The 23294-nt window shown below is 43.5% G+C and overlaps 1 protein-coding gene across 3 annotated transcripts in view; it reads right to left on the bottom strand.

Annotated features, from left to right (window-relative positions):
• Nucleotides 1-23294, bottom strand: part of LOC110834838 (uncharacterized) — a 53227-nt gene that overhangs the window by 4964 nt on the left and 24969 nt on the right. For 2 of the 3 annotated variants that reach the window (XM_022074392.2, XM_022074391.2), the window contains 17 exons: nucleotides 18021-18802; nucleotides 16532-16717; nucleotides 14383-14504; nucleotides 13617-13844; nucleotides 13337-13449; nucleotides 12610-12686; nucleotides 12004-12179; nucleotides 10993-11133; nucleotides 5747-10738; nucleotides 4419-4646; nucleotides 3913-4032; nucleotides 3585-3695; nucleotides 2930-3074; nucleotides 2357-2628; nucleotides 1679-1859; nucleotides 1079-1356; nucleotides 382-527 (listed from right to left, as the gene is read on the bottom strand). In XM_022074392.2, the coding sequence (XP_021930084.2) occupies nucleotides 382-527; nucleotides 1079-1356; nucleotides 1679-1859; nucleotides 2357-2628; nucleotides 2930-3074; nucleotides 3585-3695; nucleotides 3913-4032; nucleotides 4419-4646; nucleotides 5747-10738; nucleotides 10993-11133; nucleotides 12004-12179; nucleotides 12610-12686; nucleotides 13337-13449; nucleotides 13617-13844; nucleotides 14383-14504; nucleotides 16532-16717; nucleotides 18021-18640 (8136 nt within the window). In that variant the 5' untranslated portion in view covers nucleotides 18641-18802. The remainder of the gene's footprint in view (nucleotides 1-381; nucleotides 528-1078; nucleotides 1357-1678; nucleotides 1860-2356; nucleotides 2629-2929; nucleotides 3075-3584; nucleotides 3696-3912; nucleotides 4033-4418; nucleotides 4647-5746; nucleotides 10739-10992; nucleotides 11134-12003; nucleotides 12180-12609; nucleotides 12687-13336; nucleotides 13450-13616; nucleotides 13845-14382; nucleotides 14505-16531; nucleotides 16718-18020; nucleotides 18803-23294) is intronic. The other variant, XM_022074394.2, reaches the window with a different exon arrangement.

Below are 23294 nucleotides of genomic sequence, written 5' to 3'. Positions count from 1 at the left end.
ACTTATCAAACCAACACTCGATTCTGTTACCATGGCGTAAACAGTTACAATTCTGTCTTCGAATAAGGGAAATGAAGAAAGACATTTCGATGATCTCCATTTATATACAAAAAGAGAAACTAAAATGACTATAGGTTCATGTAACAAGAGGATTTTAGCAGAGAAACCTCTGCATCTCTTCAAACATACGCTGTTTCCATAGTGACAAAATGCAGTTACGTCTTCTTAAATGATTATCTGGGTCAGTATGGAGTGATATGACTGTTTTTCCAGGAAGATGATTGTGATGTTACCTATTCTAACATGACACATAAAAGACCTGTCTGTTGTACGGAGGTGGTATCCACCCACCACACATTCAAGTGTTGAACAGGTACTCACATAACAAGGAGACTTCTCTGCATCTGTAAAGCCAGCGCAGATCTCATCCTTGGTGATGAATCCTGCGTAGTGCTTGGTGCTGTTGCAGTCCCTGAGGTCAATAGTTGGTAGAGGCAAGTAATGCAGGTACTGGCTAAAGTTGATCTCTGAAGGACATATAACATACTCACACTCAGATCAGAAAAGCCTTTCACGCTGAGGTCTTCTGACTCAGAATAATGTACAGTTTCAGAAACACCCACAATATTACACACTGACACAACACACAAGACAGCATTCTGAACATGGTGAAACGTTCAAATCACAGAAACCTGAATACTGAAGCCTGAATAAACACAAGGTTAACTTATGAGAGGTCTTCTGGGTCTGTCGCAACGCTGTGTGGACACGTAGGTAGATAAAAATGTTTCAGAGGGAACACACTGCTTCCATCTTAAGGCCTGTTGGAGGCATATCACATAATGTTACAACTCAGAAGATCAACAGACATCATCACCACCATAAAAACATCAAAGTTCATGCCAAAAAATCATGAGGTCTCCTAAGATCACAAACTTAATTGAAAAACCTGCTCTCTGCTTGCATTTAACTGTACAATTACAACGAATGTCACATTTCAGATTACTGAACCCAAGCTGCTCTTTTTGACAAGTTTAAACAATTCAAGTGAATGAAACAAATCACGGTGACAGCTCACCTCCAGGAGAAGTGTATCCCCAGCCAGCAGTGACGCACAGCTGACGTGGCTCAATTTCCTTCTCTGGCAGGCAAATGGGTCCCACAGAGCGGGTGAAGATAAGTGGCTGGCTCAGCTCAATAAGGGCAATATCATTGTTGTACAGGAACTGGTTGTACTTCACCTGTGGGTACGGAATGATGGACCGCACCTCTCGTATCTGCGTCTCTGGTTTGTCTGTCTCAAACATGGAGCCTCCACCGAATGCCACCCAGCTATCAGGTGTCAGTGTCTTATCCCTGTCAGAACAAAGGGACATGCAAACTTAACTTTGTCGCCAGATAAGTGATGCAGACAGCGTTACTGACAAATCCACTTCTTATGCCAATTTTCCCATAAAATTTTTTACAGCTGTGTATAAGGGAGATGTTTACTTCACGAACTCCTGCAAAATGCTATCTTAATTTGGTAAATACTAATAATATATATTTCAAAGAGTACTTTAAAATTAACACTTATTTTGGTTGCTGTAATTTAAGAACACGAGGTTGCAATCTATTTTATTAAAAGCTCCCAGTATGAAATGCCATAAAAATGGTTGATAATTAATGATATACCTACCTCAGGTGGAGACAGTTGTATGAGGACAGGAGCCACTTGGGACTGATGATGCTTGCAGTGCAGCTTGACCTGTGTCTCGTATGGTACAGCAGAGCCACTGACGGCCACTGTCTATTGGTAGCACCATCCCCACCCACTAACCGAGCCGCCACCCCGTCAGCAAGGCCATGGCTACCACAAGCTGAAACATATATATATCACTTCAGTCTTGGTACCAATTTGATGGGAGTGACATCTGCAAACCATCCACCCAATTGAAATCTCAGCACAGTAGGAACCAGGAACACTGAGTATATTCGTTCCTGATCAGGCTGCAGCCCTTCACACAACTTCTTCTGAAGAAGTTCGTTTCCAAATTTAGTTGTCGGGCTGGGAAATGTCGGCCTGAAGAGATACATAAGAACTGTAATGCAAATCATACTGGCACACATGAAAATCTGAAACGTAAAATTTGTAAACTGTACATCATTCTCCCTGGATAATGATCTCTTGTAAAGTTCTCACATCCTCCTATGACTCAACTCTTTTTATCCTATCCAGTCCCACTTTGTCCTTTCTCCTATCATAAGAAACATGACTGGGAAGTAGTGGTGTTTTGTTTGCACTGGAATCAGCTTTGGATCATATGAGGGCAACACTAAAGGCAGATGCATTATAATGAGGTTTCATTATACTTACTGAATTCCTGGCACAATACTTCAACCATGGAGCCGGATATGCAGGTGGAATCACTGCCAGATTTCTGCAATGACGATGACAGCCGAGAACTTGCACTGCCTGACGGAGCCACAGCTCCTGGTTTCAGGGTATAATATTCACCGACATTGCCACTCATTGCTGGGTAGTCAGTGAAGGTGGATTTACTGTACCCCAGACTCTGGCAGGCGAGATCACTCCACTTGCTGCTCCAGTTGTCTCCACAAACTGGGTGCCATGTTCCCTCTGCAACCCTGCCAACATACATCTTTCCCTTGTAACAAAAAGATGGCCCTCATATAACCAGAGATCAACTTAATGTCACGCTTTAGAAGTTCCTCACTTAACACACATACCACCACCTGTATGTCTTTTAATGACTAATGTGAAATATTTTAGCCAGGCTTTATGATAAGGTGACAGGATTATAAATGAAATAAAATTAAACCAAACTATTATTTATAATTTTTTTTTTCATAAAATATCAAAGATTAAAATGTGAAGTCCTCATAGCATTACTAATTTTATAATTCAATAATTGGAACTCTTCCATACCTTATTTGCAACTTCATAGTGTCATTATGCAGACGGACACAGCCCCACTCATCACTCATATCTGGGCAGTGCTCCACACCGTCACACACCTGCGTCTTCGGAACGCAGCCTCCGGTGTTGCATTGGAACTGGTCCAGCGAACAGTCTGCAGTCACAGAAAGTATACCTTATTTGTACTCTATTAATTCTTCCATAAAGCATTAAACAGCATTTGGTGAAAAGATCAGACACTGACAGAGGTGAACAGAAATGCTCACCGACGAAGAGAAAACAGTGAGACTGAATTCTTGGTTAGGTTTTGGGTCCTTAATCTCGAGTAGTTAATTTTTTCATCTTTTTAACAGTGCTTTGTCTGCTGCTTCAGTTATATAGCCAAATGTGGAAGGTGTAAAATGAATAAAAGATTTTGAATCATGTGGAAGAAAGTGGTCACAGGCTATTTTAAAGCAATATCCCAGTATATGCGCAGAGGAATTGAAGAACTGCAGGATAAATGGTCCCCAGAAATTGGTAAGACCAGTTCTTTCATACTGCCCAATTTCCATATTTTTAACCTCACTTATTTTCTTATGTATAATTCCAGTGACTCAATTCTTAACCACCAAATTTTAAGGAGAAATGTTTGATAAACAAACATGAAAACATAGCAACTTACCACACAATTTCTCATCCTCCCCATTAGCACACTCAGCAATCCCATTGCACCGCCAGGTCATCGGTATGCACCAACGCTCTGGGCAGAGGTACTCGTCATTCCCACATGAACCTAGATTGTCACAAAAGGAAAGGAAGGAGGTCACTAACGAGGCTTGCATGTTCTCTCAAGTAATGGTTGGTTACCTGTCCACCTCTCTTAGATACAAGCTGTTTAGGCTGCAGTTTTCAATTTTAGGTTTAAATATGGTTTAAATATTGTCTTAGAAACAAATGATATATTTTAGACACTACTGTCTCAATACCGAGATGAAACGTTTTGTACTCACTCATGCAATTGTACTCGTCAGTGTGGTTGTCACAATCTGGTTTCCCATCACAGTGCCACAGGAATGGGATACAGCGGCCCGACGAGCACTGGAACTCGTCAAACTGGCACTGCCACCTCTCTGGAAGCAAATGTACTTTAAAGTGACACAACAGAAATCCAACTTCGACTGAGAAAAGATAACATATCATAAATATGTATCTCATACTGGTAAACAAAATATACAAAATGACACCAGAAACACTGGGCAGTTTGGTTGGATAGGGTTAGAAATCAGATGGGATGATATTTTCAAATCAACTACAGCAAATGAGATTCTACACTACTACATTCAAATCACTGAAACTTAATCATAAATGAGAGAAAGCTTAATCTCAAAACATTCAACTGTATGCATTCTCTGTTTTTTCTACAGGCACTGCCTCTTCATTTTTACACTGCACCTATGACCAAACCCAAACATGAAAAGTGAAACCAGCTTTTGATATTAAACAACAGCTCACTTACCACAGTTCACCTCATCACTGCCATCATTGCAGTCGACAATACCGTTGCATACCAAGTGTCTCTTGAGGCACTGGCCACTGGAACACTGGAAGTTGCCAGGGCACCCCTCTTCCACACAGCCCACCTCATCTGACCCATCTGAACAGTCGTTCACCGAGTCACACTTTGCCACCTGACTCACACAGTAAGCCCCCTCATGTGAAGTTCCATTCACACACTGGAACTGACCTGCAGAACACATCCATTTCCTCCAGGAAACAATATTGATAAAGAATTATCTAGATCAGAGGTTCCCAAAGTGTGGGGCGTGCCCCCCTGGGGGGGACGAGTGGTTTTCTGTATGAAAAACATTTTTTAAAGAAATATGGAGAAACATTTTTAACATCCTTTGCTTGGTTGAGGCAGTTTAGTTGTCTTGCAGTGCTGTAGAATTCAGACTCGTATAGCATCGGCGGTTTTAGGACGTAAACGGCAATATAAGTCTATGTACAGTTAGGGACTCAGATTTGTGTTGTGTTCACAGAAGCAATCACATCCATCCCATTAATACAGACATGAAGCGTATATTTTATTACAGTTTTTAAATTAAAGGCATTGAATAATATATACTAAATTATAAGAAATGTATACTCATAGCTAAATTTTATGTCAAATCTATTTGTTTTCACTTGTTATGGAAGGGGGGGCATGAAATTTATGAAATTTTTTAAGGGGGGCGCAAGGTATAAAAGTTTGGGAACCTCTGATCTAGATTATTATTCCTTACTGACTTTACCTTTCAAATAGATACCTCTATTACAACTGGGTCTCATACAATTGAAATTAATGCATCTTCATAAGTATTTCTTGATGTTTCCAAGTTTTACATTCATTATTCTACAGATTTTAAACTTTTCTGCTCTCACCAATTTAATAAAATAAAATTTTCTAAGAATATTTTGCACAGTTTTCTAACATTAAAAGCTTAACAAGACTCAAAACTGACACACACACATCTTGGATTTGAACATGAAAAAACAAGAATAATGAAATTCATGTTAAGTTCTAAATACCAAAATATTCATGCCAAGGAAGGCAAAACTTTTGTTTACCGTCCTTAAAATCACTGAAAGATAAAAAGCAGATTCAAACTTAAATGGCAATTACAGGGCCAGATCACCAAATACAGAAATCAGAAAAATAAAATATTTAAAGCATCAAGTATCCTGACCTGACTGCAGTATATGTGTTATTGGAAATATTTCACTGTGTTAAATGCAGCATAGGATAAAAGACATGCTTCATCAAATCCAGAAATTTACATGAACGGTATAAAATTACCAGCTAACCTGATGCGCATTTTGAGAACACCACAGGTGTCTCCCCAACTCCAAATCCACCAAGAGACGTCCCATTTCCAGATGACCACCACCGTACCACACTATCATTACGTCCTACTGGAGACATGTCTTCTCTCACTGTTGTTACATCAAAATATTTTGTTGAATTCGGTGCAAACCCAGTTTCCAATAACGTGCTTGTGCCTCTGTGTAATGTGGCAAAATAATCACTGAGTGTTACCACGGTACTAACATGGATTCCTGGCGATTTTGATGATGTTTCAACAGTAATATTTGTAGGTAGTTCTGAAGGGAGTTCTGTACTGGGGGCGTCAGGATCACCGACTTCTTGAGGTTTAGCTACCACAATTCCAAGACTAAGATTCATCACAGAACTATTTCCCACACTGTCCGATGTCAACGTGCTGGATTCTGAAGTCATGGATGGGGGAAAAGGAATTTCACTTGTAAAAACAAAGGCGACATCGTCTTTAACATTTACATTTCCATCCAAGATTTTCTGAGTGGCACGTTGGTTATCGGAATTCAGCAACGGCCCATCAGTCAGCAACGCAGTCGCTGACAATTCAGCCTCACTGGCGGTAACATTGGAAGACTCAGACACATTGCTGGTACTCTGAGGGGCATGGCCCTCAATGAAAGGCAGTTCTGTGTGTGTCAGCGGTGTTTCTGTCACGTGTGATGTTTCGTTTGCTCCCCTTGAAATTGCAGGTTCAATGCCAACAGCTATAGATGATTCTGTGTGATTTTTAACTTTGTATGTAGCATTGTCTGTCTTGCCCACAATGTCATTTCTCGGCGAAACTTGCTGATAGTCAGCCACTGTAATGCTCTCATTCGTCGCCGTCTCGCCTTCAAATCTGTAACGATTACTTCCTCCTAGATCTGATTTCTTTTCCTTTGTCACCACATTGTGTGGTTCAACAACATTTACATGATCAATGTCACCTCGTATGTCTGTCAGCGGATCCTCATTTTCATCTTCATCATCAACGGGCCTTGACCCTGTATCTTCAGTTTCAGTCGTGGAGTTTTCTCTTACGAGTGTCACAGCAGCTGTTCTTGCAGATGAAGCTGTTCCAGGGGTGGTTACAGTCACATTCTCAGCCACATCAAACACGTGTTCCCCTACTACCAAAGCAGCAAAACCCATTCTATCTATTTTCTTGCTACTGTCTTTATCAAATTTCTGTAACTTTTCGACCGGTTTCTTTTCATACAGATTAATTGCTGATTTGTCGGGAATAAATTGATCGTTTTCCCCATGCAAACTGCTGGTCTCACCTAAGGATTTCAGAGGTTTCTTGTTTATGGAGCTACTTAACAAGTCTTTCTTCTTTGACTCTGGTTTGCTGATGGAAACTGCCAATTCGTCTTTGTCTAACTTTGTAGTTGTTGAGTTCTCTTCATTCTGGTTGTGTTCAACAGCAGAGGGGACTTCATTTATGGTCACAGTAAGTGATTCATTCTTCAGTTCGCCCACTGGTGTTGGACTCTGAATTTCACCTGAGATTGAATCAAGCGGAACAGCACTCTGTGCGGTTGGTGGAATGATATTCCCACCACCACTTGGGGGCAAGGCATGGATCTCATTTGCATACTCTGTTGTGGATGACACACTCACATCTGGAACATTACTTGGCTCTACCAGAAGTTTGTTTTCTATGTCAGTAAACTCGTGTGGCTTCTCAAAAGCAGTGCTGCTATGGTCAATGACTCCAGTCACAAGGCTACCAGCTGAGCCAAGGACAATGGATTCTGTAATGGATTTGTGATCACTTTGTGTGGATGAAACATTATGAAGAAGTGGTCTCACTGTGTTTATGTGTTCTTCGAGTTTACTGAACAGGTGAAGATCAGCATCTTTAGCTTCATTGTCACTTTCTAATGGTGTCTCAGTTGTCCTATTGGCAGTAATTATCATTTCTTCAGTCTTGTTCATCGTAACTTCTTGGTGATGCAGCAGCATGTCTGGGGAAGTGGATGAGGTCCCAGCCTCACCTGAACTCACATGGAGGAGGGGGGGACTCGTCTTCTCACTCATTGTAATATTGTTGACCGCATCATCCTTCTCGGTCTCATCTGTCGAATCAGTGGTCGTTGCCGAATCTTTGGGCACTGCTGACATGTTCATTTCTCTACTTTGTGTCAAATTCTGTACAGTAATTGTCAGTACTTCATTCTCTGGTTTCTTATTTTCTGGCATTTCTGTTATGCCAGCTTCTATCTTCTGTTTCTTGCCATTTGTGTCTGCTGAAAAGATGTAATTTTCATCATGAGGACGAGCAGTGGTTATATCATTTGCTTCTGGGCTTGACTCACTCAGAAGTGTCGATGAGTTGTCGGCTGTCGATATGTGGACAACTGACTGTGTTGTTAGACTGTCAGCTGGAGATGCAGAGCTGTTTTCTGCATTGTTAAACATACCCCTAGTTGTTGTGTCCACAGATTCCATTTTTGTGGTTATCTCAACTGATTGCTCTAGGTCCACTACTGTTCCATTGTTTCTCAAACCAGTGTTGGTGCCTGTATCTTCATACAAGTTTCTAGGGAGGCCAGTTTCATTGTCATGATGTTCTAGGAGAGGAGCCACTGTCAGTGCGTGAAAAATTTCATGCTCTGTTGTTGTGGTGAATAAACCCGGATGCAACAGTTCACCTTCCTCAATCGTATTCTCCCCAGAAGATGAACTGATGTTGCTCTCACTAGAATTACTGGAATCATGTACAAGGATTGATGAAGTGAAGTTGCTCTTGGATGCCATAAATGAGTCTGACTCAAGCAGCGTGGTCACTTCCACATCTTGAATTGTGCTATCAGTTGTAACCTGGTCAGGTTTCATATCAGGAATTTCTGTACCAAACAAATCAACACTTTCTTTCAAGCCCGGTATGGATATTTCAGTGGTGGTGACTATAACCGTGCCTTCAGACGCGCCTTGTGACACAGCGCCCGACAACATGTCATCTGGCAGGTCTTGTTTATTGCTCTCCTTCATCAACTGAGACAAATCATTTTTGTCAGGTCTCAGTGTAGTTTCCCCAGCTGTAGTTTCAGTAATGTTTCCCTTTCTGCCATGCAAAATGCCAGTTACAACAGATTCATCCTCTGTCTTGTTTGCAGCCTCAAATGTTTCAGTCCCATGTTCAGGAACTTCCGTTGCAGATATAAAGTTAGGATGTAAATTGTCATTGAATACAGATGGGAAACGTTCCTTTTCGGAAGTGCCAACCTGTTCAGGAGACCGCTCTGTGATGGGAATTGCTGATGAGACAGCAACTGATTCAGAATCATGAACAACCAACGGAACACTTTCACCCGTTGGATCACCGGTAACTGTGTGATAAGGCTCCTCATTTGAATTCACGTGAAACATTTCATCATCAAGTCGTGGACCCTTCTTCAGATCTGTATTGTGAACACCTGTTGCATTTTGTGCTGGTTTAGGAGCAACCGTGACCGCCTGCAAAGGACGCCTCTCATAATCTTCAGGCGACAGGGCATTGAGTGTGTCATTTTCTGTGTGCCCCAAATCAGAGAAGTACACATCATTATACAATAAACCTGCATGTCTATGCTCCTTGCTGTCTGGCACTTCTGTCAGTGGAATAGAAGCCATTCCATCATGACTACCATGCATCATTTCCACAGTACTCTCCGTGCTTGGAGTCAACATATCTGCATGACCAGCTCTCAGTGAGTCATTATGATCTGCATCATTAACTTGAACAATTCCGACAGGGACATCTGTTGCAGGAGACTTGGAAGAACTGGCTTCTGCCTCGTTCTCCATCTTGATATCATGATATATGAATGGAGGTTCTTCTGCACTATTTTCTGATGGTTCCTCAGTACCTAACTTCTTGCTTGTAGAATTCTTCAGTTCTTTGGTCCTGTTTTCATAAGCAATGTGGGCAACACCTCCTTTCTTTTCCATGTCAAAAGGATAATCTGTCGGATCTGCCTCATTTTCAGCGTGCTCGCCAAAAGGTATTACCGTATGATGTTCCTTGTGGTCTGACATCACAGGCATGTCTGTTGTAATAATTCCACCTGTGTCATCATGAACTTCATTAGAAGGCGAAAACATACCGGAATGATCTGTTGAAGAATCGATGATATTATGATCGTGTGGTGTGAGAGACCCTGGACTTTGGGAACTCACTGTCACATCACTCTTATAAATTGTGTGTCTGGTGACCAGCTCATCAGGAAATTCAGTCATGAAATGTTCATGTGGAGAAAGTTTATGAGGAATTTCAGTCACATGACTGCTGTTGCCTTCAGCAACGCTGACTACTAAAGTCTGGGTTTCTTTGTGGAAGTGAGGAGATGGGGTTGGTCCAAGTTCTTCACCATGAAGCTCATGATCACCCACAGGAGAGTACGTGGTGTGTTCTGGATGTGTCATATCATCATAAATCACTTGAACTGATGCTGGAACGTCTTGAAAATGCTTGTGAGGAATTTCTGGCATTACAGTACTATTTCTTTCAGCACTTTGAAATTTGAGCAGGTCATTTTCTCTCTCATACTGAGGTAACGATGTTCGTGCAAATTCATACTCTGGTACAATGTCTGGAGCCTGCGAAACAGACACATTTTCTGATTCTGAAGTACCCATTACAGTCGTCACAGGAACATGTTCACCAATATCGTGATCATGGCCATGTTCATGATAACCATGGTTAACGTTGTGTTCAGTAGATGATGGTAAATCTGTAGCTACTTCAGGCATGTAGTTAGGATGCCATGATGATGAATGATGTGACTGAAATGTGGTATGCTCTGGCAGTGGACCAATCTCATGCCCCATATCATAGCTGCTCGGTGGTGTTGTGGAGACAGCAGAAGTTTTGGCCGGTTCAGCTGCTTCTGTGGCTGGTTCAGGTTCAGGCGATGGTTCAGGTGATGGTTCAGGCACAGGTTCTGGTGCAGGCTCATGACTGTGTGTTGGTGATTCCTCCATTTCCACTGGAACTAAACAGATGAATGTAGCAGCAACGTGTTGTTGCAGAATACAGACAAATGACACACAAATAGCAGCTGCAGATATTACACTAGGGATACAGTAAGGTGCCTAATGAAAGTGAGAGAATGGTCAAGGCTTCATTTAGCTACTAGAAAGAAAAAGAACAAGGAATATCATTAAAACTCTCTGGTATGATAGCCAATCCACAGCTGATAACCTATTTCATGTAATTTTACAACACTTACTTGTAATTATAGCTTACCAGTATCAGTACAGTTTCTGCCACTTGAATCTAGATACAGTCCAGCGGGACACGTGCACACAAATGTCATCTTTTGGCGATAGTCGAATGAACAGTCGTGTGAACACTCCCCATTGTTGAACTGACATGTGTCAAGCAAACCTGTATGAGACAGCAGCACAAGGTACAGTCTGTTCAGAAAATTCCTGAAAGTACAGATGCTTATAGAACAGCTGGCTGCCTGCGAGTGCCCTTTTTCCAGCCCCATAACACAGAGACTCAAACGTAAAAGTCTGTCCTTCTTGGAATGTGTGAGATTAATTAATGGAAAGACACAATGAGTACCAGCCTCATAGCTTTTATATTCATGTTTAACATTAAAATTATTTTGCAGAATTTATGGTATTATTAATTATCTAAAATCACCCTTTCTTTACATGTTCACAATAACACCAACACTTTCTGACAAATTGATGTAATTCATATCACAAACGTAAGGGAACAGTAAACACCTTACGATTCAAATGACAGCATACGAGCTGGATATTGTAAAGTTCTCCAACACCAAGTGAAGAAAACAACAACAGACAGAGTTAAGGAATGAGAAAGTATTCACGATGACTGACGCAGATTTGATGAAAACATAACCACGACTTAAAATTTTAACATAGAATTAGATATAAATGTGCAAAATGTTCACATGAAAGACGTCTACAATTATTTATCAACTGTTAGCTTACACCAAACTGAAAATCAGCTCTTCATTTATACCTTTATTTTCAGAAACACGCCTATCACATAAATGACGATACACATAAACTGTGCCCAAACAGGAAATCTGTACGCCAAAGGAATTTGCTCTTGAATCTCAGAAGGCAATGAAATTAAAAGGTGAATTTCAGTTAAAATCTGCATAAGAAGTTTAATTATGACTAGTGAAGTGTTTCCTAAAACTGTTAGCACAGATCAGACACAAGCTAATCTGTGAAAACCCTTTCATGCACTAAGATACTACAAATGTGCGCTACTAACGGCTGGCCCGTACGGATCCCGTCGGAATGTGGTACGTGCCCAACGAGTCTCTGTGCAAGTTGAGTTGCCTTTCCAACCGCTGTCGCACTGCATCCTTGTCTATTGGGTCAGGCGCCTTCCTGATGCCTTCCTTGAACTCCCAGCCGATGCGGAACTTAACCACCACGCTGCCAGGGCTATTGGAATCAAATGCAAAATTAACAAACATGAACAACATCAAGTCGATGTTCCTAGTCTCTGGTGATCTTGTTATTTATCATAGAATCACAGCTGAAACAGACAGGAAATTTACTTGTAAACTGTGTTTCTGTTCCGAGTCAGCCATGAAACTTGACGTGAACACTGGCATGACAGATCTCCCCACCTTTTTAACTTAATGGCAGATGGAAATGCTAACAATGTCCATTGTAATAGATTAAAAATTCCTTATACCAATAAATGTTCAAAAAAATATGCAACGTTCATTAAAGTAAGTTACAGAAACATGTAAAACAGTAAGACAGCGACTGAGTGAAAAACTGATTAAGAGCTTCTAGATCTCAGCCTCTGGAATCTTAAAATGTTCCACACTGATCACAACTGCTCTTAGCACACGTCTTTACTTACGAAAATCCGACGACTTTGACGAAAATGTCTGCTGCGCCATACTTGAGGGTCTGCGCGTCAAACAAAGCTTTCTTCAACTGAAAGCAAATACAAATCTCCATCAATTCCCCCTTTGCTAATTATTTTGTACAAATTCTGATACACACTACATCTGAAGATATACATATCAAAATATGCCGACCGTTAGACTGAATCACTGTATCATGACATAACGACTGCTGAGTCACTTATGTCACCCACTGAGAGGAGAAAAACAGTCCAGAGAAATTTTAAATTTTAAATTTGAAAGGAAGGGCATAAAATACGTGCTATTAACTCATAATCTTAGGGAGATCGCACGGAATGGCATTTTGGCGTAACTTGCTATTCAAAGCTAACGTCTTGGTTGTCAATATCTGAACCACTCTCACAAAACATACTTCGTTCTTAACAATTTTTCAAATGATCCAGATACATGCGTGGAGCATCAAATAAATCGTCAGTCAGGATGCTCATCCTCCAGCCTGAGAATCTTCAAGGTACAAATCAGGGGTGGTGCCATTTGGTGCAGGAGGCTGGCATTTACCTTAGACCACAACATCTCCCGTACTGCACTTCCCTTGTAAAAGGCATTAATCTCAACACCTTTAAAATTCGTATTACATGAAGCACGCCAAGTAACTTGTAAGTCAGTCAGTGTTCAAATCAACAGAAAGTACAGTCCAGAACAGAAGCTGCTGCAACTCACTTCTTCCTCCACAGAAGCTGACAGCTCCCGGAATTCCTCAGACCCACTCACGGACAATCCCGGGTTGAATTCCAAGCTGTCGATCACAAGTTCACCCTCCAGCACTCTGGGAACTGAAACAGCATGAAAATACTAAGAAATATGGGCCATATTTAATTAGAAGACAAATCATTGTGTTGAAGACACCATAGTTGGTACTGTTGCAGATCTGCGGTGTGAGGACGCACACTCAGCCCCAAACGTAAACTTACTTGCAGGTAAAAAGACCATCACCACTCACCATACAGCTGAGACAAGTCGGTGGTTGGCATACTTGGGGCACTGGGTTGTAAGGGCGGAGGAGGCGTGAAAGATGATACTTCTGGAGGTGGCATTTCACTTCTGCCTCCAGCCCGGTCTAAACTGCCTCCCGCGTGTGGACCGTCATTACCGCTGCTACCGAGCTGACGACTCGTTTCAGTCTTCTCAGTGACGAGCGTCTGGCTCTCCTGAGACAGGATCACTCCAGCTGCGACAGCAAGTCGGGTTCTCCAATGGAGTATAAACGTTTTACTGATGTCTTAAGAGCAGTTCTGCATACCTCATTAATATTTATATTTATTTATTCGTGATTTATTTAATGATGCTCTCGGTGGATCACAATCACATGATACTTCATGAATAATAAATATGGAAAGAAGCAGCTATGACCTAATTCAAGGTACTATTCCAGCATAGAGCAACCACAGATAAATACAAGCTGCAACAAAATGCGTAAATAAATATCGTAAGCAGAAACAATCTGAAGCCAGGTTATTAATCACGCAAATGAGAAAATGTATGTTATGTATTTGCGAAAACATTTCTTACTACAAAATATTTTCAATTTAATACTTACCATAAGCGAAATATGTTTTGTGTTCGTGTACTTTAAACTCATGACATTGGATGGGTGCGAAATTCCAAATACTTTCATATTATACAGCGCTCTGAAGAACATCTTTAAAAATGATCTGACCAAGTCATGGTTTGGAACTAATGCCACTGTGTAACGTCTGCATACTCACTTCCTGCTAATACAGCTATCAAAATGGCTACTGCGAGTAGAACAAATCCGATGCCCCAACAGATACATCGTCTCCATGACTGTGATCGCCTCTTGTCCTTGGTTACATAAAGCTTCTCGCCCCTGGAAACAAAACCAAGATTCCGTACATCACGTTACACAGGACGGTGCAGCGGACACAGAGCAGTTGCACTGAACCGGTTTCTTTTAAACAAAGAGTGGACCATACAGTGATGAGTTTCTGCAGTTCACTGACCTGAAATCTGCTGGAACCAAAATATGAAAGACTTTGAGGAAACGGCACATTTAATATGAAGATCCCACAACAAATTTTTTCATCCACGGTCTAATTGATTAAGTAAAGTTACTAAAAAATTTGGCACAACAATAACAAATCAAAATGACACTCATGAGGAAGTTAGGAGGAGATTAAATTCTGGAAATGTTTGCTACTTCTCAATTCAAAATATTTTGGCTTCCCGTCTGATTTCTAAGAACCTGAAAATTAAAGTATGCAAAACTGTAATCTTGCCTGTTGTTTTGTATGGGTGCGAAACATAGTCTCTCACTCAGAGGGAGGAACACAGATTGCAGGTGTTTGAGAATCGGGTGTTGAAGATATTTGGGACTTGGAGAGAAGACGATGGGGCGTGGAGAAAACTGCATAATGACGAGCTTAAAAATCTGTACTCCTCCCCCAATATTGTCAGGGTGATTAAGTCGAGAAGAATGAGATGGGCTGGGCATGCAGCGTGCATGGATGGGGCAAGAGGTGTGCACCGGGTATTGGTTGGGAAGCCTGAGGGGAAGAGACCGCTGGCGAGACCTAGACGTAGATGGGAGGATAATCTCAGGCGGGATCTATGGGAGATAGGAGTTGAAGGAGACTGGGTCCGGTGGAGGGCTTTGGTTAATTTGGTGATGAACCTTCTGGTTCCGTAAGCCATCTAGTTAGTTGGTTAGTTATTGAGTTCTGATGAGCAGCCCTGCTTGAGTCAATCTTGTATCCTTCAATTTTAAAGGAACTCACCACCAGTTCTCTGCTTCCTTGACACAGCTGTCAGGATCATAATACACTTTCTAGGGTAAATCAATACATTTTATTTTATTTTTTTATTATTGTACTGCAAAACTGACAACGCTGAGAGAAAAGACGATAACAGATTAATATGAATTTCGTTCACTTTCTGGAACTCAGTGGCTAAATGCATGAATAGTGTTAAATATGCTGAAAATCAATGTGACGGAAGGAATCGACACCGCAAACACTGGTCCTCGCCACACGAAGGGGTCCTGGGACGATTACACCCTCACAATCTACTTCACTAAAATCCTCTTTAAGATTATAATCTCATCTTCTTTGCCAAGTGAATGATTTCCGCAACAAAATTTTCTACACATTTTGTTTGCTTCTCCTGTCCCTTCCAGACCTAGTGAGTGAACTTTCGAATGTGACATCACCCGTAAAGCTATGCAAGAAACATGGATCTTCAAATGAACTGAATGCAGAACACAAGTCAAGCATAAAACATGCAGATGCAATGTTAGTGTCAGGTTCCAAGGTTGACTTTGTCAGGCACAGCACGCACCCATGCACTCAGCGCCACCAAAAAAAGAACAAAGGAGGCCATGTTTTTGTCTCATCACCGACTAAAATTCATTATCATTCCTGAATGACCGATAAGCCAATTTCCTTCAAGATCTTGTGATAATAAAGAGTTTTAATCACGTCACAAACTAATGTAATAATTCCTGCTTTATGATGTCACATGAATCTGGAAAAGTACCAGAAGTCTTCAATGGCTTTTAAATTTTTGTAAATGAAAATATTTGAAAACTGGCGGCACTGACATTAGGAGAAAATATGGCGATTGTAATGACGTCATTGAACAAGCATATTTTATGTGCACAAATGATGGTTTCAAGGCAAGGAATCTCATCATGTTTCACCACACAAAATCTGCAACCTCCAGGAAAAACCAAGTCGCAGGACCTTCTCAGAGACGTCTTACGAACACAAGATCTTGAACAGGATTTTTGAGGTTAGAAACGGGATAAATCTGCCACTGACCCATTTTCCAAAGCGTAACTGTGGGGAGGTGAGGCACCCCTTTCCAAATAAATACCCAATGATATGAAGCCTGTCTAACCTCACTGCCACCTGCATCCAATCGCGGTACTCGACGAGCCCTTCCAGGGGCGGACTCACGGAGAGTCCTGATCGATCGACCCCAGAACTTGTCACTCCCTTGTCGTTCCGGGGGAGGACGAACGTTATAGATCGAGGAGGCCGTGTTGACAGTGGGGGTTCGTCCTCAAAGGTCCCCTGGGGACCGCTGTGGACAAGAGTGCGTGTCTGTGCAAAGTCAAGGATGAGTTAAACCCACTGCAGTTGTACAGAGCAGTAACACCAACCACTTGCTTCTTTGGACGAGAAAAGTGGCTTTCATACACGAAAATTTACCTCCTGTTCTGCATTGGTCTCTCTCACAGTAAGAGTACAACACGTAAAATGCTAATTATAGCGCGTTCCTTGCACTTTAGGAGGATATCTGTACGTAACAGAGTGAAAGCTGTTGTTCTGAAATCGCTGAAACCCGACATAACAGACGACCTGTCTGGGATTCGAACCGGCAATCTCCCGAGTGCTTCGTATTCTGAATTTCACGGATCGTCATGGCTCTTCAAATAAAACCGTGGGGTTGGTGCCTTAAGAGACGTCACAGCATTTCCAACACCTCATTCACAAAATTTCTCCCATTCGGCATCACGAACAGCGACGTTCAATTAATTACAAACACATTTCATTGTCTTTTATACCTAAATTAGAAGGAAGGACGCCAATTGGAGACAGCAGAGTAAGTTGAGAAGAGCTAGTGTTACTATGGCAACGTGTGGGTGTATGTAAATTTGACGAAAATCGCAAAGGCCTTCGACCAGCACAAGTGGACATTGGCAAACACCTGCTAACCCAGATCGGGAGGGGGGGGGGCTCTCCTCTTGGTCCACAAAGAACTCATCATCTCGATCAATGATGTCGCCGATCGACAGTTTCAAAGACGTGTAAAATGAATTACTCGGCGTTCGCTGTCGGACACACGCCAGCATTTTAGGACATCTTGCTGCGTTGCGTACTACCACGCGCAGGCGAACGAAGTCTAGCCGAAGAGGTGGGAGAGACCCAGAGGCCCCGAAGTGCAATCTGCTAACACGATCATCAGGTTCTCTTAACCTAGTGGCACACTTCGTCAATTCGTGCGTCGTTACCTTCTCCGACGAATTCTTCTACATATTCGAAATACCGATTCAATCTGGAGGCACAGCACATCGGCGTTCTCATCTTTTATCAAAAATTATTCCTAGGTTGGTAACCCTTCTTAAAATGATTTAAGCCTGTTTGCAAGTGCCTAATTATATTGTTCTTGCCGTCTGTTACAAGCTCGTTAATGACATACATTCTCTTCCCTGATCTCAAATACCTTCAGTCTGTGCAAGAGGTAGACATACAAACTATCGACTCAGTTCTTCCCTCGCTAGATTTGGAAATGCCACGAGGAAGGCGAGATCCATAAAACGTGGCAGTTTCCGCCTTCTGTTATCAGGCACCCGCACATTTCCGGTGCCCCGACGTCAACTCACCTCATGTACTTCCGGTGCTCGTTCACCGGAACGAAGTAGTCGTCGTACGGGTCGCTGTAGTCGGCCGGCTCGCCGTCCGTCTTCACTGGAATCCCGCTGCCGCCGTTCTTCTCCGCGTTCTCCAGCGGATTCATGTTCACCAGCTCCAGGTTCACGGCCTCGGCCACTTCCTTGTCCTTCCTCTCAGTCAGCATCGTCGTGTCCACGGCCGAGCAGTTCAGGAACGAGGCGTTTCCGTTAGACGGAGAAGTCACGGAGATAAAAATGCCGTCTCCGTTACCGACCGTCGCGGGCCGCTCCTCTTCTTCGAACCCCGGGTTGTCGATCCCCGCAGATCTCCCGCCATTCTTGACCTCGTTAGAGATCATCATGACGGTGCTGTTTCTCTTGCCGATCACCGGCGATCCATCGTCTGGCGGTGACCGGTGATTTCGATGCACGACCTGCGGACTCGTGTCGCCGGCCTCGACACTGTGGCCCTGCCTCTCCTGTTGGCCGTCGTGAGTTGTTGGTGTTGGAGGAGGCGGTTCTTGGGGCCTCGTGATGATTGTTGTGGCGCTCGTGGGGACTTCTGTCAGCGAGATGGTGGTACCACTGCTACCCCCACTGGAGGAGCTCATGTTCTCTTCGTTTGTGTCCAGGATGACGATTAAATTTTACAGTGGGGAAATTTAAACGTGTAAGTTGGTAGTCCTTACTGATGACTACCGCCAGTCATGGAGACGTGTTGTTCTGCTGAATCATTCATTGGTGGTGGATGACTGCTATCCTTAGCACACTTCCTGAAACAGAAGTGGACAGATCAGTCAGAACATGCAAGGTTTATCGCGTACCCACGAACTGACGTGGCGGGACGCGAACACACAAAAGCCACGTATTAAACGCGATCCAAGCTCCTCCGATCGTTCTGCCATCTACCGGTGTCCGGCGTAGTAAGAACGCGCCGGATTTTGGTCGTACTCTCATCGTCAATACGAAATAAAAGTACGTCTTTTCCCGGAATTCAACCGCCTGCAGAATACTTCGTCCGTCCAGAGTTGTCAGACCTTTCAAACAAACCCGATCTACGTTCGGCCAATGCAATGCCACCTACATCACTTCCGGTCACACATTTCAACAGATGTTGAATGGCTGGGCGAACAAGCGAAGGTCGACCGATAGGCGTCACTCTGCAGCTCAGACAAATGCAACATGGCGCCGCGTCACGGGACATCGTTAGTCTCGGCTGGATGCACCGCTCGAGCGGAGAGGTCTTCCTGAAGGGACTACCAGCTTTCCAGTGAGGACTCATCCATGGACTTTGGTAGCCAGTATAAAGAAATATATTCATCCGCAGATGAACCCGACACGTGCTTATTGTGAAGTACATTGGCACACGTCAGAATACCAACAGCAGGACACAGCCGAGATCTGTGGATCTGAGAGTATGCTTAAAGCCATTGGGTCTCGGGGCCAACCGGTTGAATTGCCTCAGGACACGGTTCGATGAGACTGTGTGACGACGTCAAACCCCGATTTTCCATAACAACACATCCAATTCACTGCGCCTCGTTGAAGAAAAAGTCGTCTACGCAAACTCATTTATACTACCCGCTTGACACAGGTGTCGGAGAAGTTGCCGCATCGTCACGGCTACTGGAGCGAATTTCATGCCGCTCAGTGAAAAGTTTCCATACGGAATTTGTTAATCGCTGGTGACCCACATGGATAATGCAGACAGTTACATCGGATATAGCAATTAATTTGTGTGCGAAACGTGAAGTAGTAAGGCATTGTACTCGGAAAATAATTGCAGTTTCTCATCACCCTGGAAGTGAAATCCCAACGGCTACAGCGCTCTTTGGTAACCAGAGACAGCCCGAAACAGGAAGCATTCAGTCAAGAGGAGACCGTTCACAGTGCCATGCACTCCCACACCGCTTATTACAACAGATTCACAGAATTCATTTTGGGAATTGAGATCATGAAATTGGTTTGAGAAAATCTTTGCAGCGAACGGCCAAAACACTGCCACATAACATGCCGAACGCATTATCCGTTGAAGACTTCGCCCTGTCCTGTGAGCGAGCTACGTTCTGGTAAACGATTATGCAAAACTCGATTAACCAGGCCCTCGTAATTCACATCAAACTGTCATCGCTCTCCGCAAATAACACGGGAGACTGAGACGTAAACCCGTCGCGTTCCGTCACGTAATTCGGTAACCGCTGCGCAGTCCTATTCACCGCGTCGTCTGTGGGTCCGGTTACGACAAGAGGAGAAGCGAGGAATGTCCGTCCACTTTCACCAGCTGCCTTCCATTCTTAAGACATTCCATTGGCTTCGAACCCAGGCCAGCCCCTGATTCTTCCGAAGACGCGCGACAGGTTTCACTTTCTTACCTCAGTTTCGCCGGCTGGCAACGAAAGAGCGACTTGCTCAGACGCCGACATTCCAAGGACACGGCAGGCGCTTGGTGGCACGATCACGCGATTTGCAAAAACAGATTCCTACACTGAGCTGCCTGGCGGTTAACAAAGAAACAACGCAGACAGACGGCCCAGTTTCGTAGCGGGCCCTCCACAAATCTCCCTCATCGAGACCTCGGGGCGTAGGAAACTGTCAACCGGGGCACCTAGATGGCCTGCGCGCTGCTGCTAGGATCTCGAACAGGACTTTGCTGAAATGTTACCGAGTAATGCCTGCAATGTGTTCTAAACGTGTTATCACCAGAATTATCAGAAAACAATAGGAGAAAAATGCTGGTAATTAGGACTAATTACGTTGTGTTCCCAATGCCTTCTTCGGTTTGTTGAAGAATTGGGACAAACACCGTATTTAACGCATTTATTTTGAAACTAAATGTCGCTTAAAATATAACACAAATTTTGAAGTTCCGATCATCATTTACAGCACAGCAGGGCGAAGTACCCTTAAATTTAAAATGCAAAATGACTCCGAACTTTCGGCTTCAACAATAAACAGAGTTTTAAACATAAGTCGATGAGAAATAGAAAGGCTGTAAATTTTACTTCTTGAGCTGTTAAAACCTCTTGTCAGTTGCGACATCAAAGACCGCTTTCATCACATCACTTGTCGCCGCCCTGCTGAAATCTTCAGCTCTTACTGAGTGGCCGATAACACTCACCACCCAACCTGTCCAAAGATGCCCTGTTACATACAGTACTTTAAGTTTCATCGCCACTCCCGCAAAAGTTCACAAACCCGAACGTCCCTTCAACACAATATAGCGACTGGCTTCGGACCTATGACCGTGGTTCGATTCCAGGCAGAGATGCAGGGACCTCTTCCTTTCCACCGCCTCTGGGAACCACCCAATGCTTACAGGGATAACGCGGTCATAGCCTGAAGCTGACCACTCATACCCAACTCTTGCCACGGCTCAGTCCTTTGCCAATCGCGGCCGCCACTATATCAACCTCCTTTCCTATTGGTCATTCATCTCAATACAGCTGTATCACTGAACCGTCCGATAGGTTAGTCTTCTTTCCCACCATTGAAGTCTCCAATGACATCATTCACTAAAACGAAGACACAAGTCATCCACCCAGGCGTTATGGGTGCACATGAATGTTTAAGGATACGACCAACAGATCATAAGTCACAAGAAGCAGCGAGCATAGACCGTCCGTCAGCCCGGTGCTGGCAACCATCACAGGGTCGACTACATTCTGACTGCTTTTGTTCACCTCCTCTATTATCTGTCTGGCTTCAGCACCTCGCCTGCCGTCAGTCAGCGAATCTGAAGTTCACAAAAGGTCTGAATGTCTTCGGAGTCGCTGACTAAATGAAAATCGATTTGTCCGAGGCCTTCGACGGAGCGTGTCACTAACTGACGCGTACTCTTGGACACTTCCCTTCATCTAAGAATACTCGAGAGAAAACAAGACTTTTCGGAGGATGGGTATGATTCTATCCTGAGGCGAGACTATACGATTTAAACCAGTCGGGTTCATTGGAAAAAGGAAACTGCGTGAGCATGTGGACAGGAGTGATTCGGCAGCAATAAAAATTCAGGTCTCACAGAAGTCGGAGAATTTCCCCAGGAACTGAGAGACATTAAGTTCTCAAGGACAACCATGGTCCGTAGTAATACTTTCCAGTCGAGTCTACGACGCATTCCCACATTTGGTAGAACTAGTCTACGCCAGCAACAGGAGGTGGCAGGAAAAGTAGTTCGCGTTTGTTCATGCCGCCATCTTCGAAATCCCTTCAACCTGTCACCAATCCACTGAAGAAGAACTTTCGTTCGCAGCAGCCAGTCGCTGGGCGGCCTACTACGGCGATTATGAAACTCGCTGTAGGTCGTGATCAGTCAGTCGCCCAGCTTTTACCTTGCATAGGATGCACCGCGTTCACCGAACACATCAGAGTTTGGACAAACCACTCAGAGAAAGAGTTTTGGCAATACTTCACGCAAAAGCGAAACAACCGATTTCAAAGGAAGCTAAATAAAACACAGAAAACTATTTTAATTATATGTCCCAGGTTAGCGAAGAAACTTTCCGCCTTTCAAATCCCACGAGGGTTCATTCTCGCTGCTGGCCCCTGTCCTGAGTGAAATCGGTTTTTTAATGTGAGAGTTAGGGTTCTCACGACGGCGAAGATGTGGGTGTGGTTATTGTGGGTTGTGAAGCCTTGTCTGTGGAATCGTACGTAAATACAAACATTTCGGAAACATACCGCCTCCATCTTCAGGTGCGAACAAATACGTTGCTCCAGTGCATTGGTACGCGAGTTCACGAACTGCGTTAAAGAAGAACGACACCGACGGTTTATGAACGTCCGTTTATTTCGCGACGCTGTAGCAACTGTTGTGGTTATGCAGACTTAGGCGAGGTATGAAGGACTACGGACAACAGCCAGGATAGTCCGAGATTGGAATCGGCCGCTCGATACAGACGTCGAGTAAGCCCGATGCCCTCCTGAAGGATCCATCTTGTTTCCCGTCACATTTATCTTATACTGTATACGTTTCTTTTCATTTGGAGTGTATTAATCAGCAAAAGCACGGAGTTTCTTCTGCATAAACGCTTTTTGTATGTACAGAAGAACGCGCGATTTCTGATCGCCCTGTACTGCCAAGTCACGAAGTCGCATTTTCAGCTCATCTCCCTCCCGCCCACGAGAGCCCGCGTCTTCCTGACTGCCCGCAGCGTTCAACTGTTCAAGGATGAAGCCCAACGCGACCGAACTCACGAGGAATGGAGGTTGAAACAGATGCCTCGATTCAGATACCACATCAGGCCTGCCTCAGCGGTGTGCACACAAGGC

Source organism: Zootermopsis nevadensis, unplaced genomic scaffold (genome assembly GCF_977971745.1).
Source record: "Zootermopsis nevadensis isolate Lab colony 2312 unplaced genomic scaffold, Znev_1.0 Znev_ptg000010l, whole genome shotgun sequence".
Lineage (NCBI taxonomy): Eukaryota > Metazoa > Arthropoda > Insecta > Blattodea > Termopsidae > Zootermopsis > Zootermopsis nevadensis.
The sequence above is the reverse complement of the archived record's forward strand: the minus strand, read 5'-3'. Positions and strand labels throughout refer to the sequence as shown.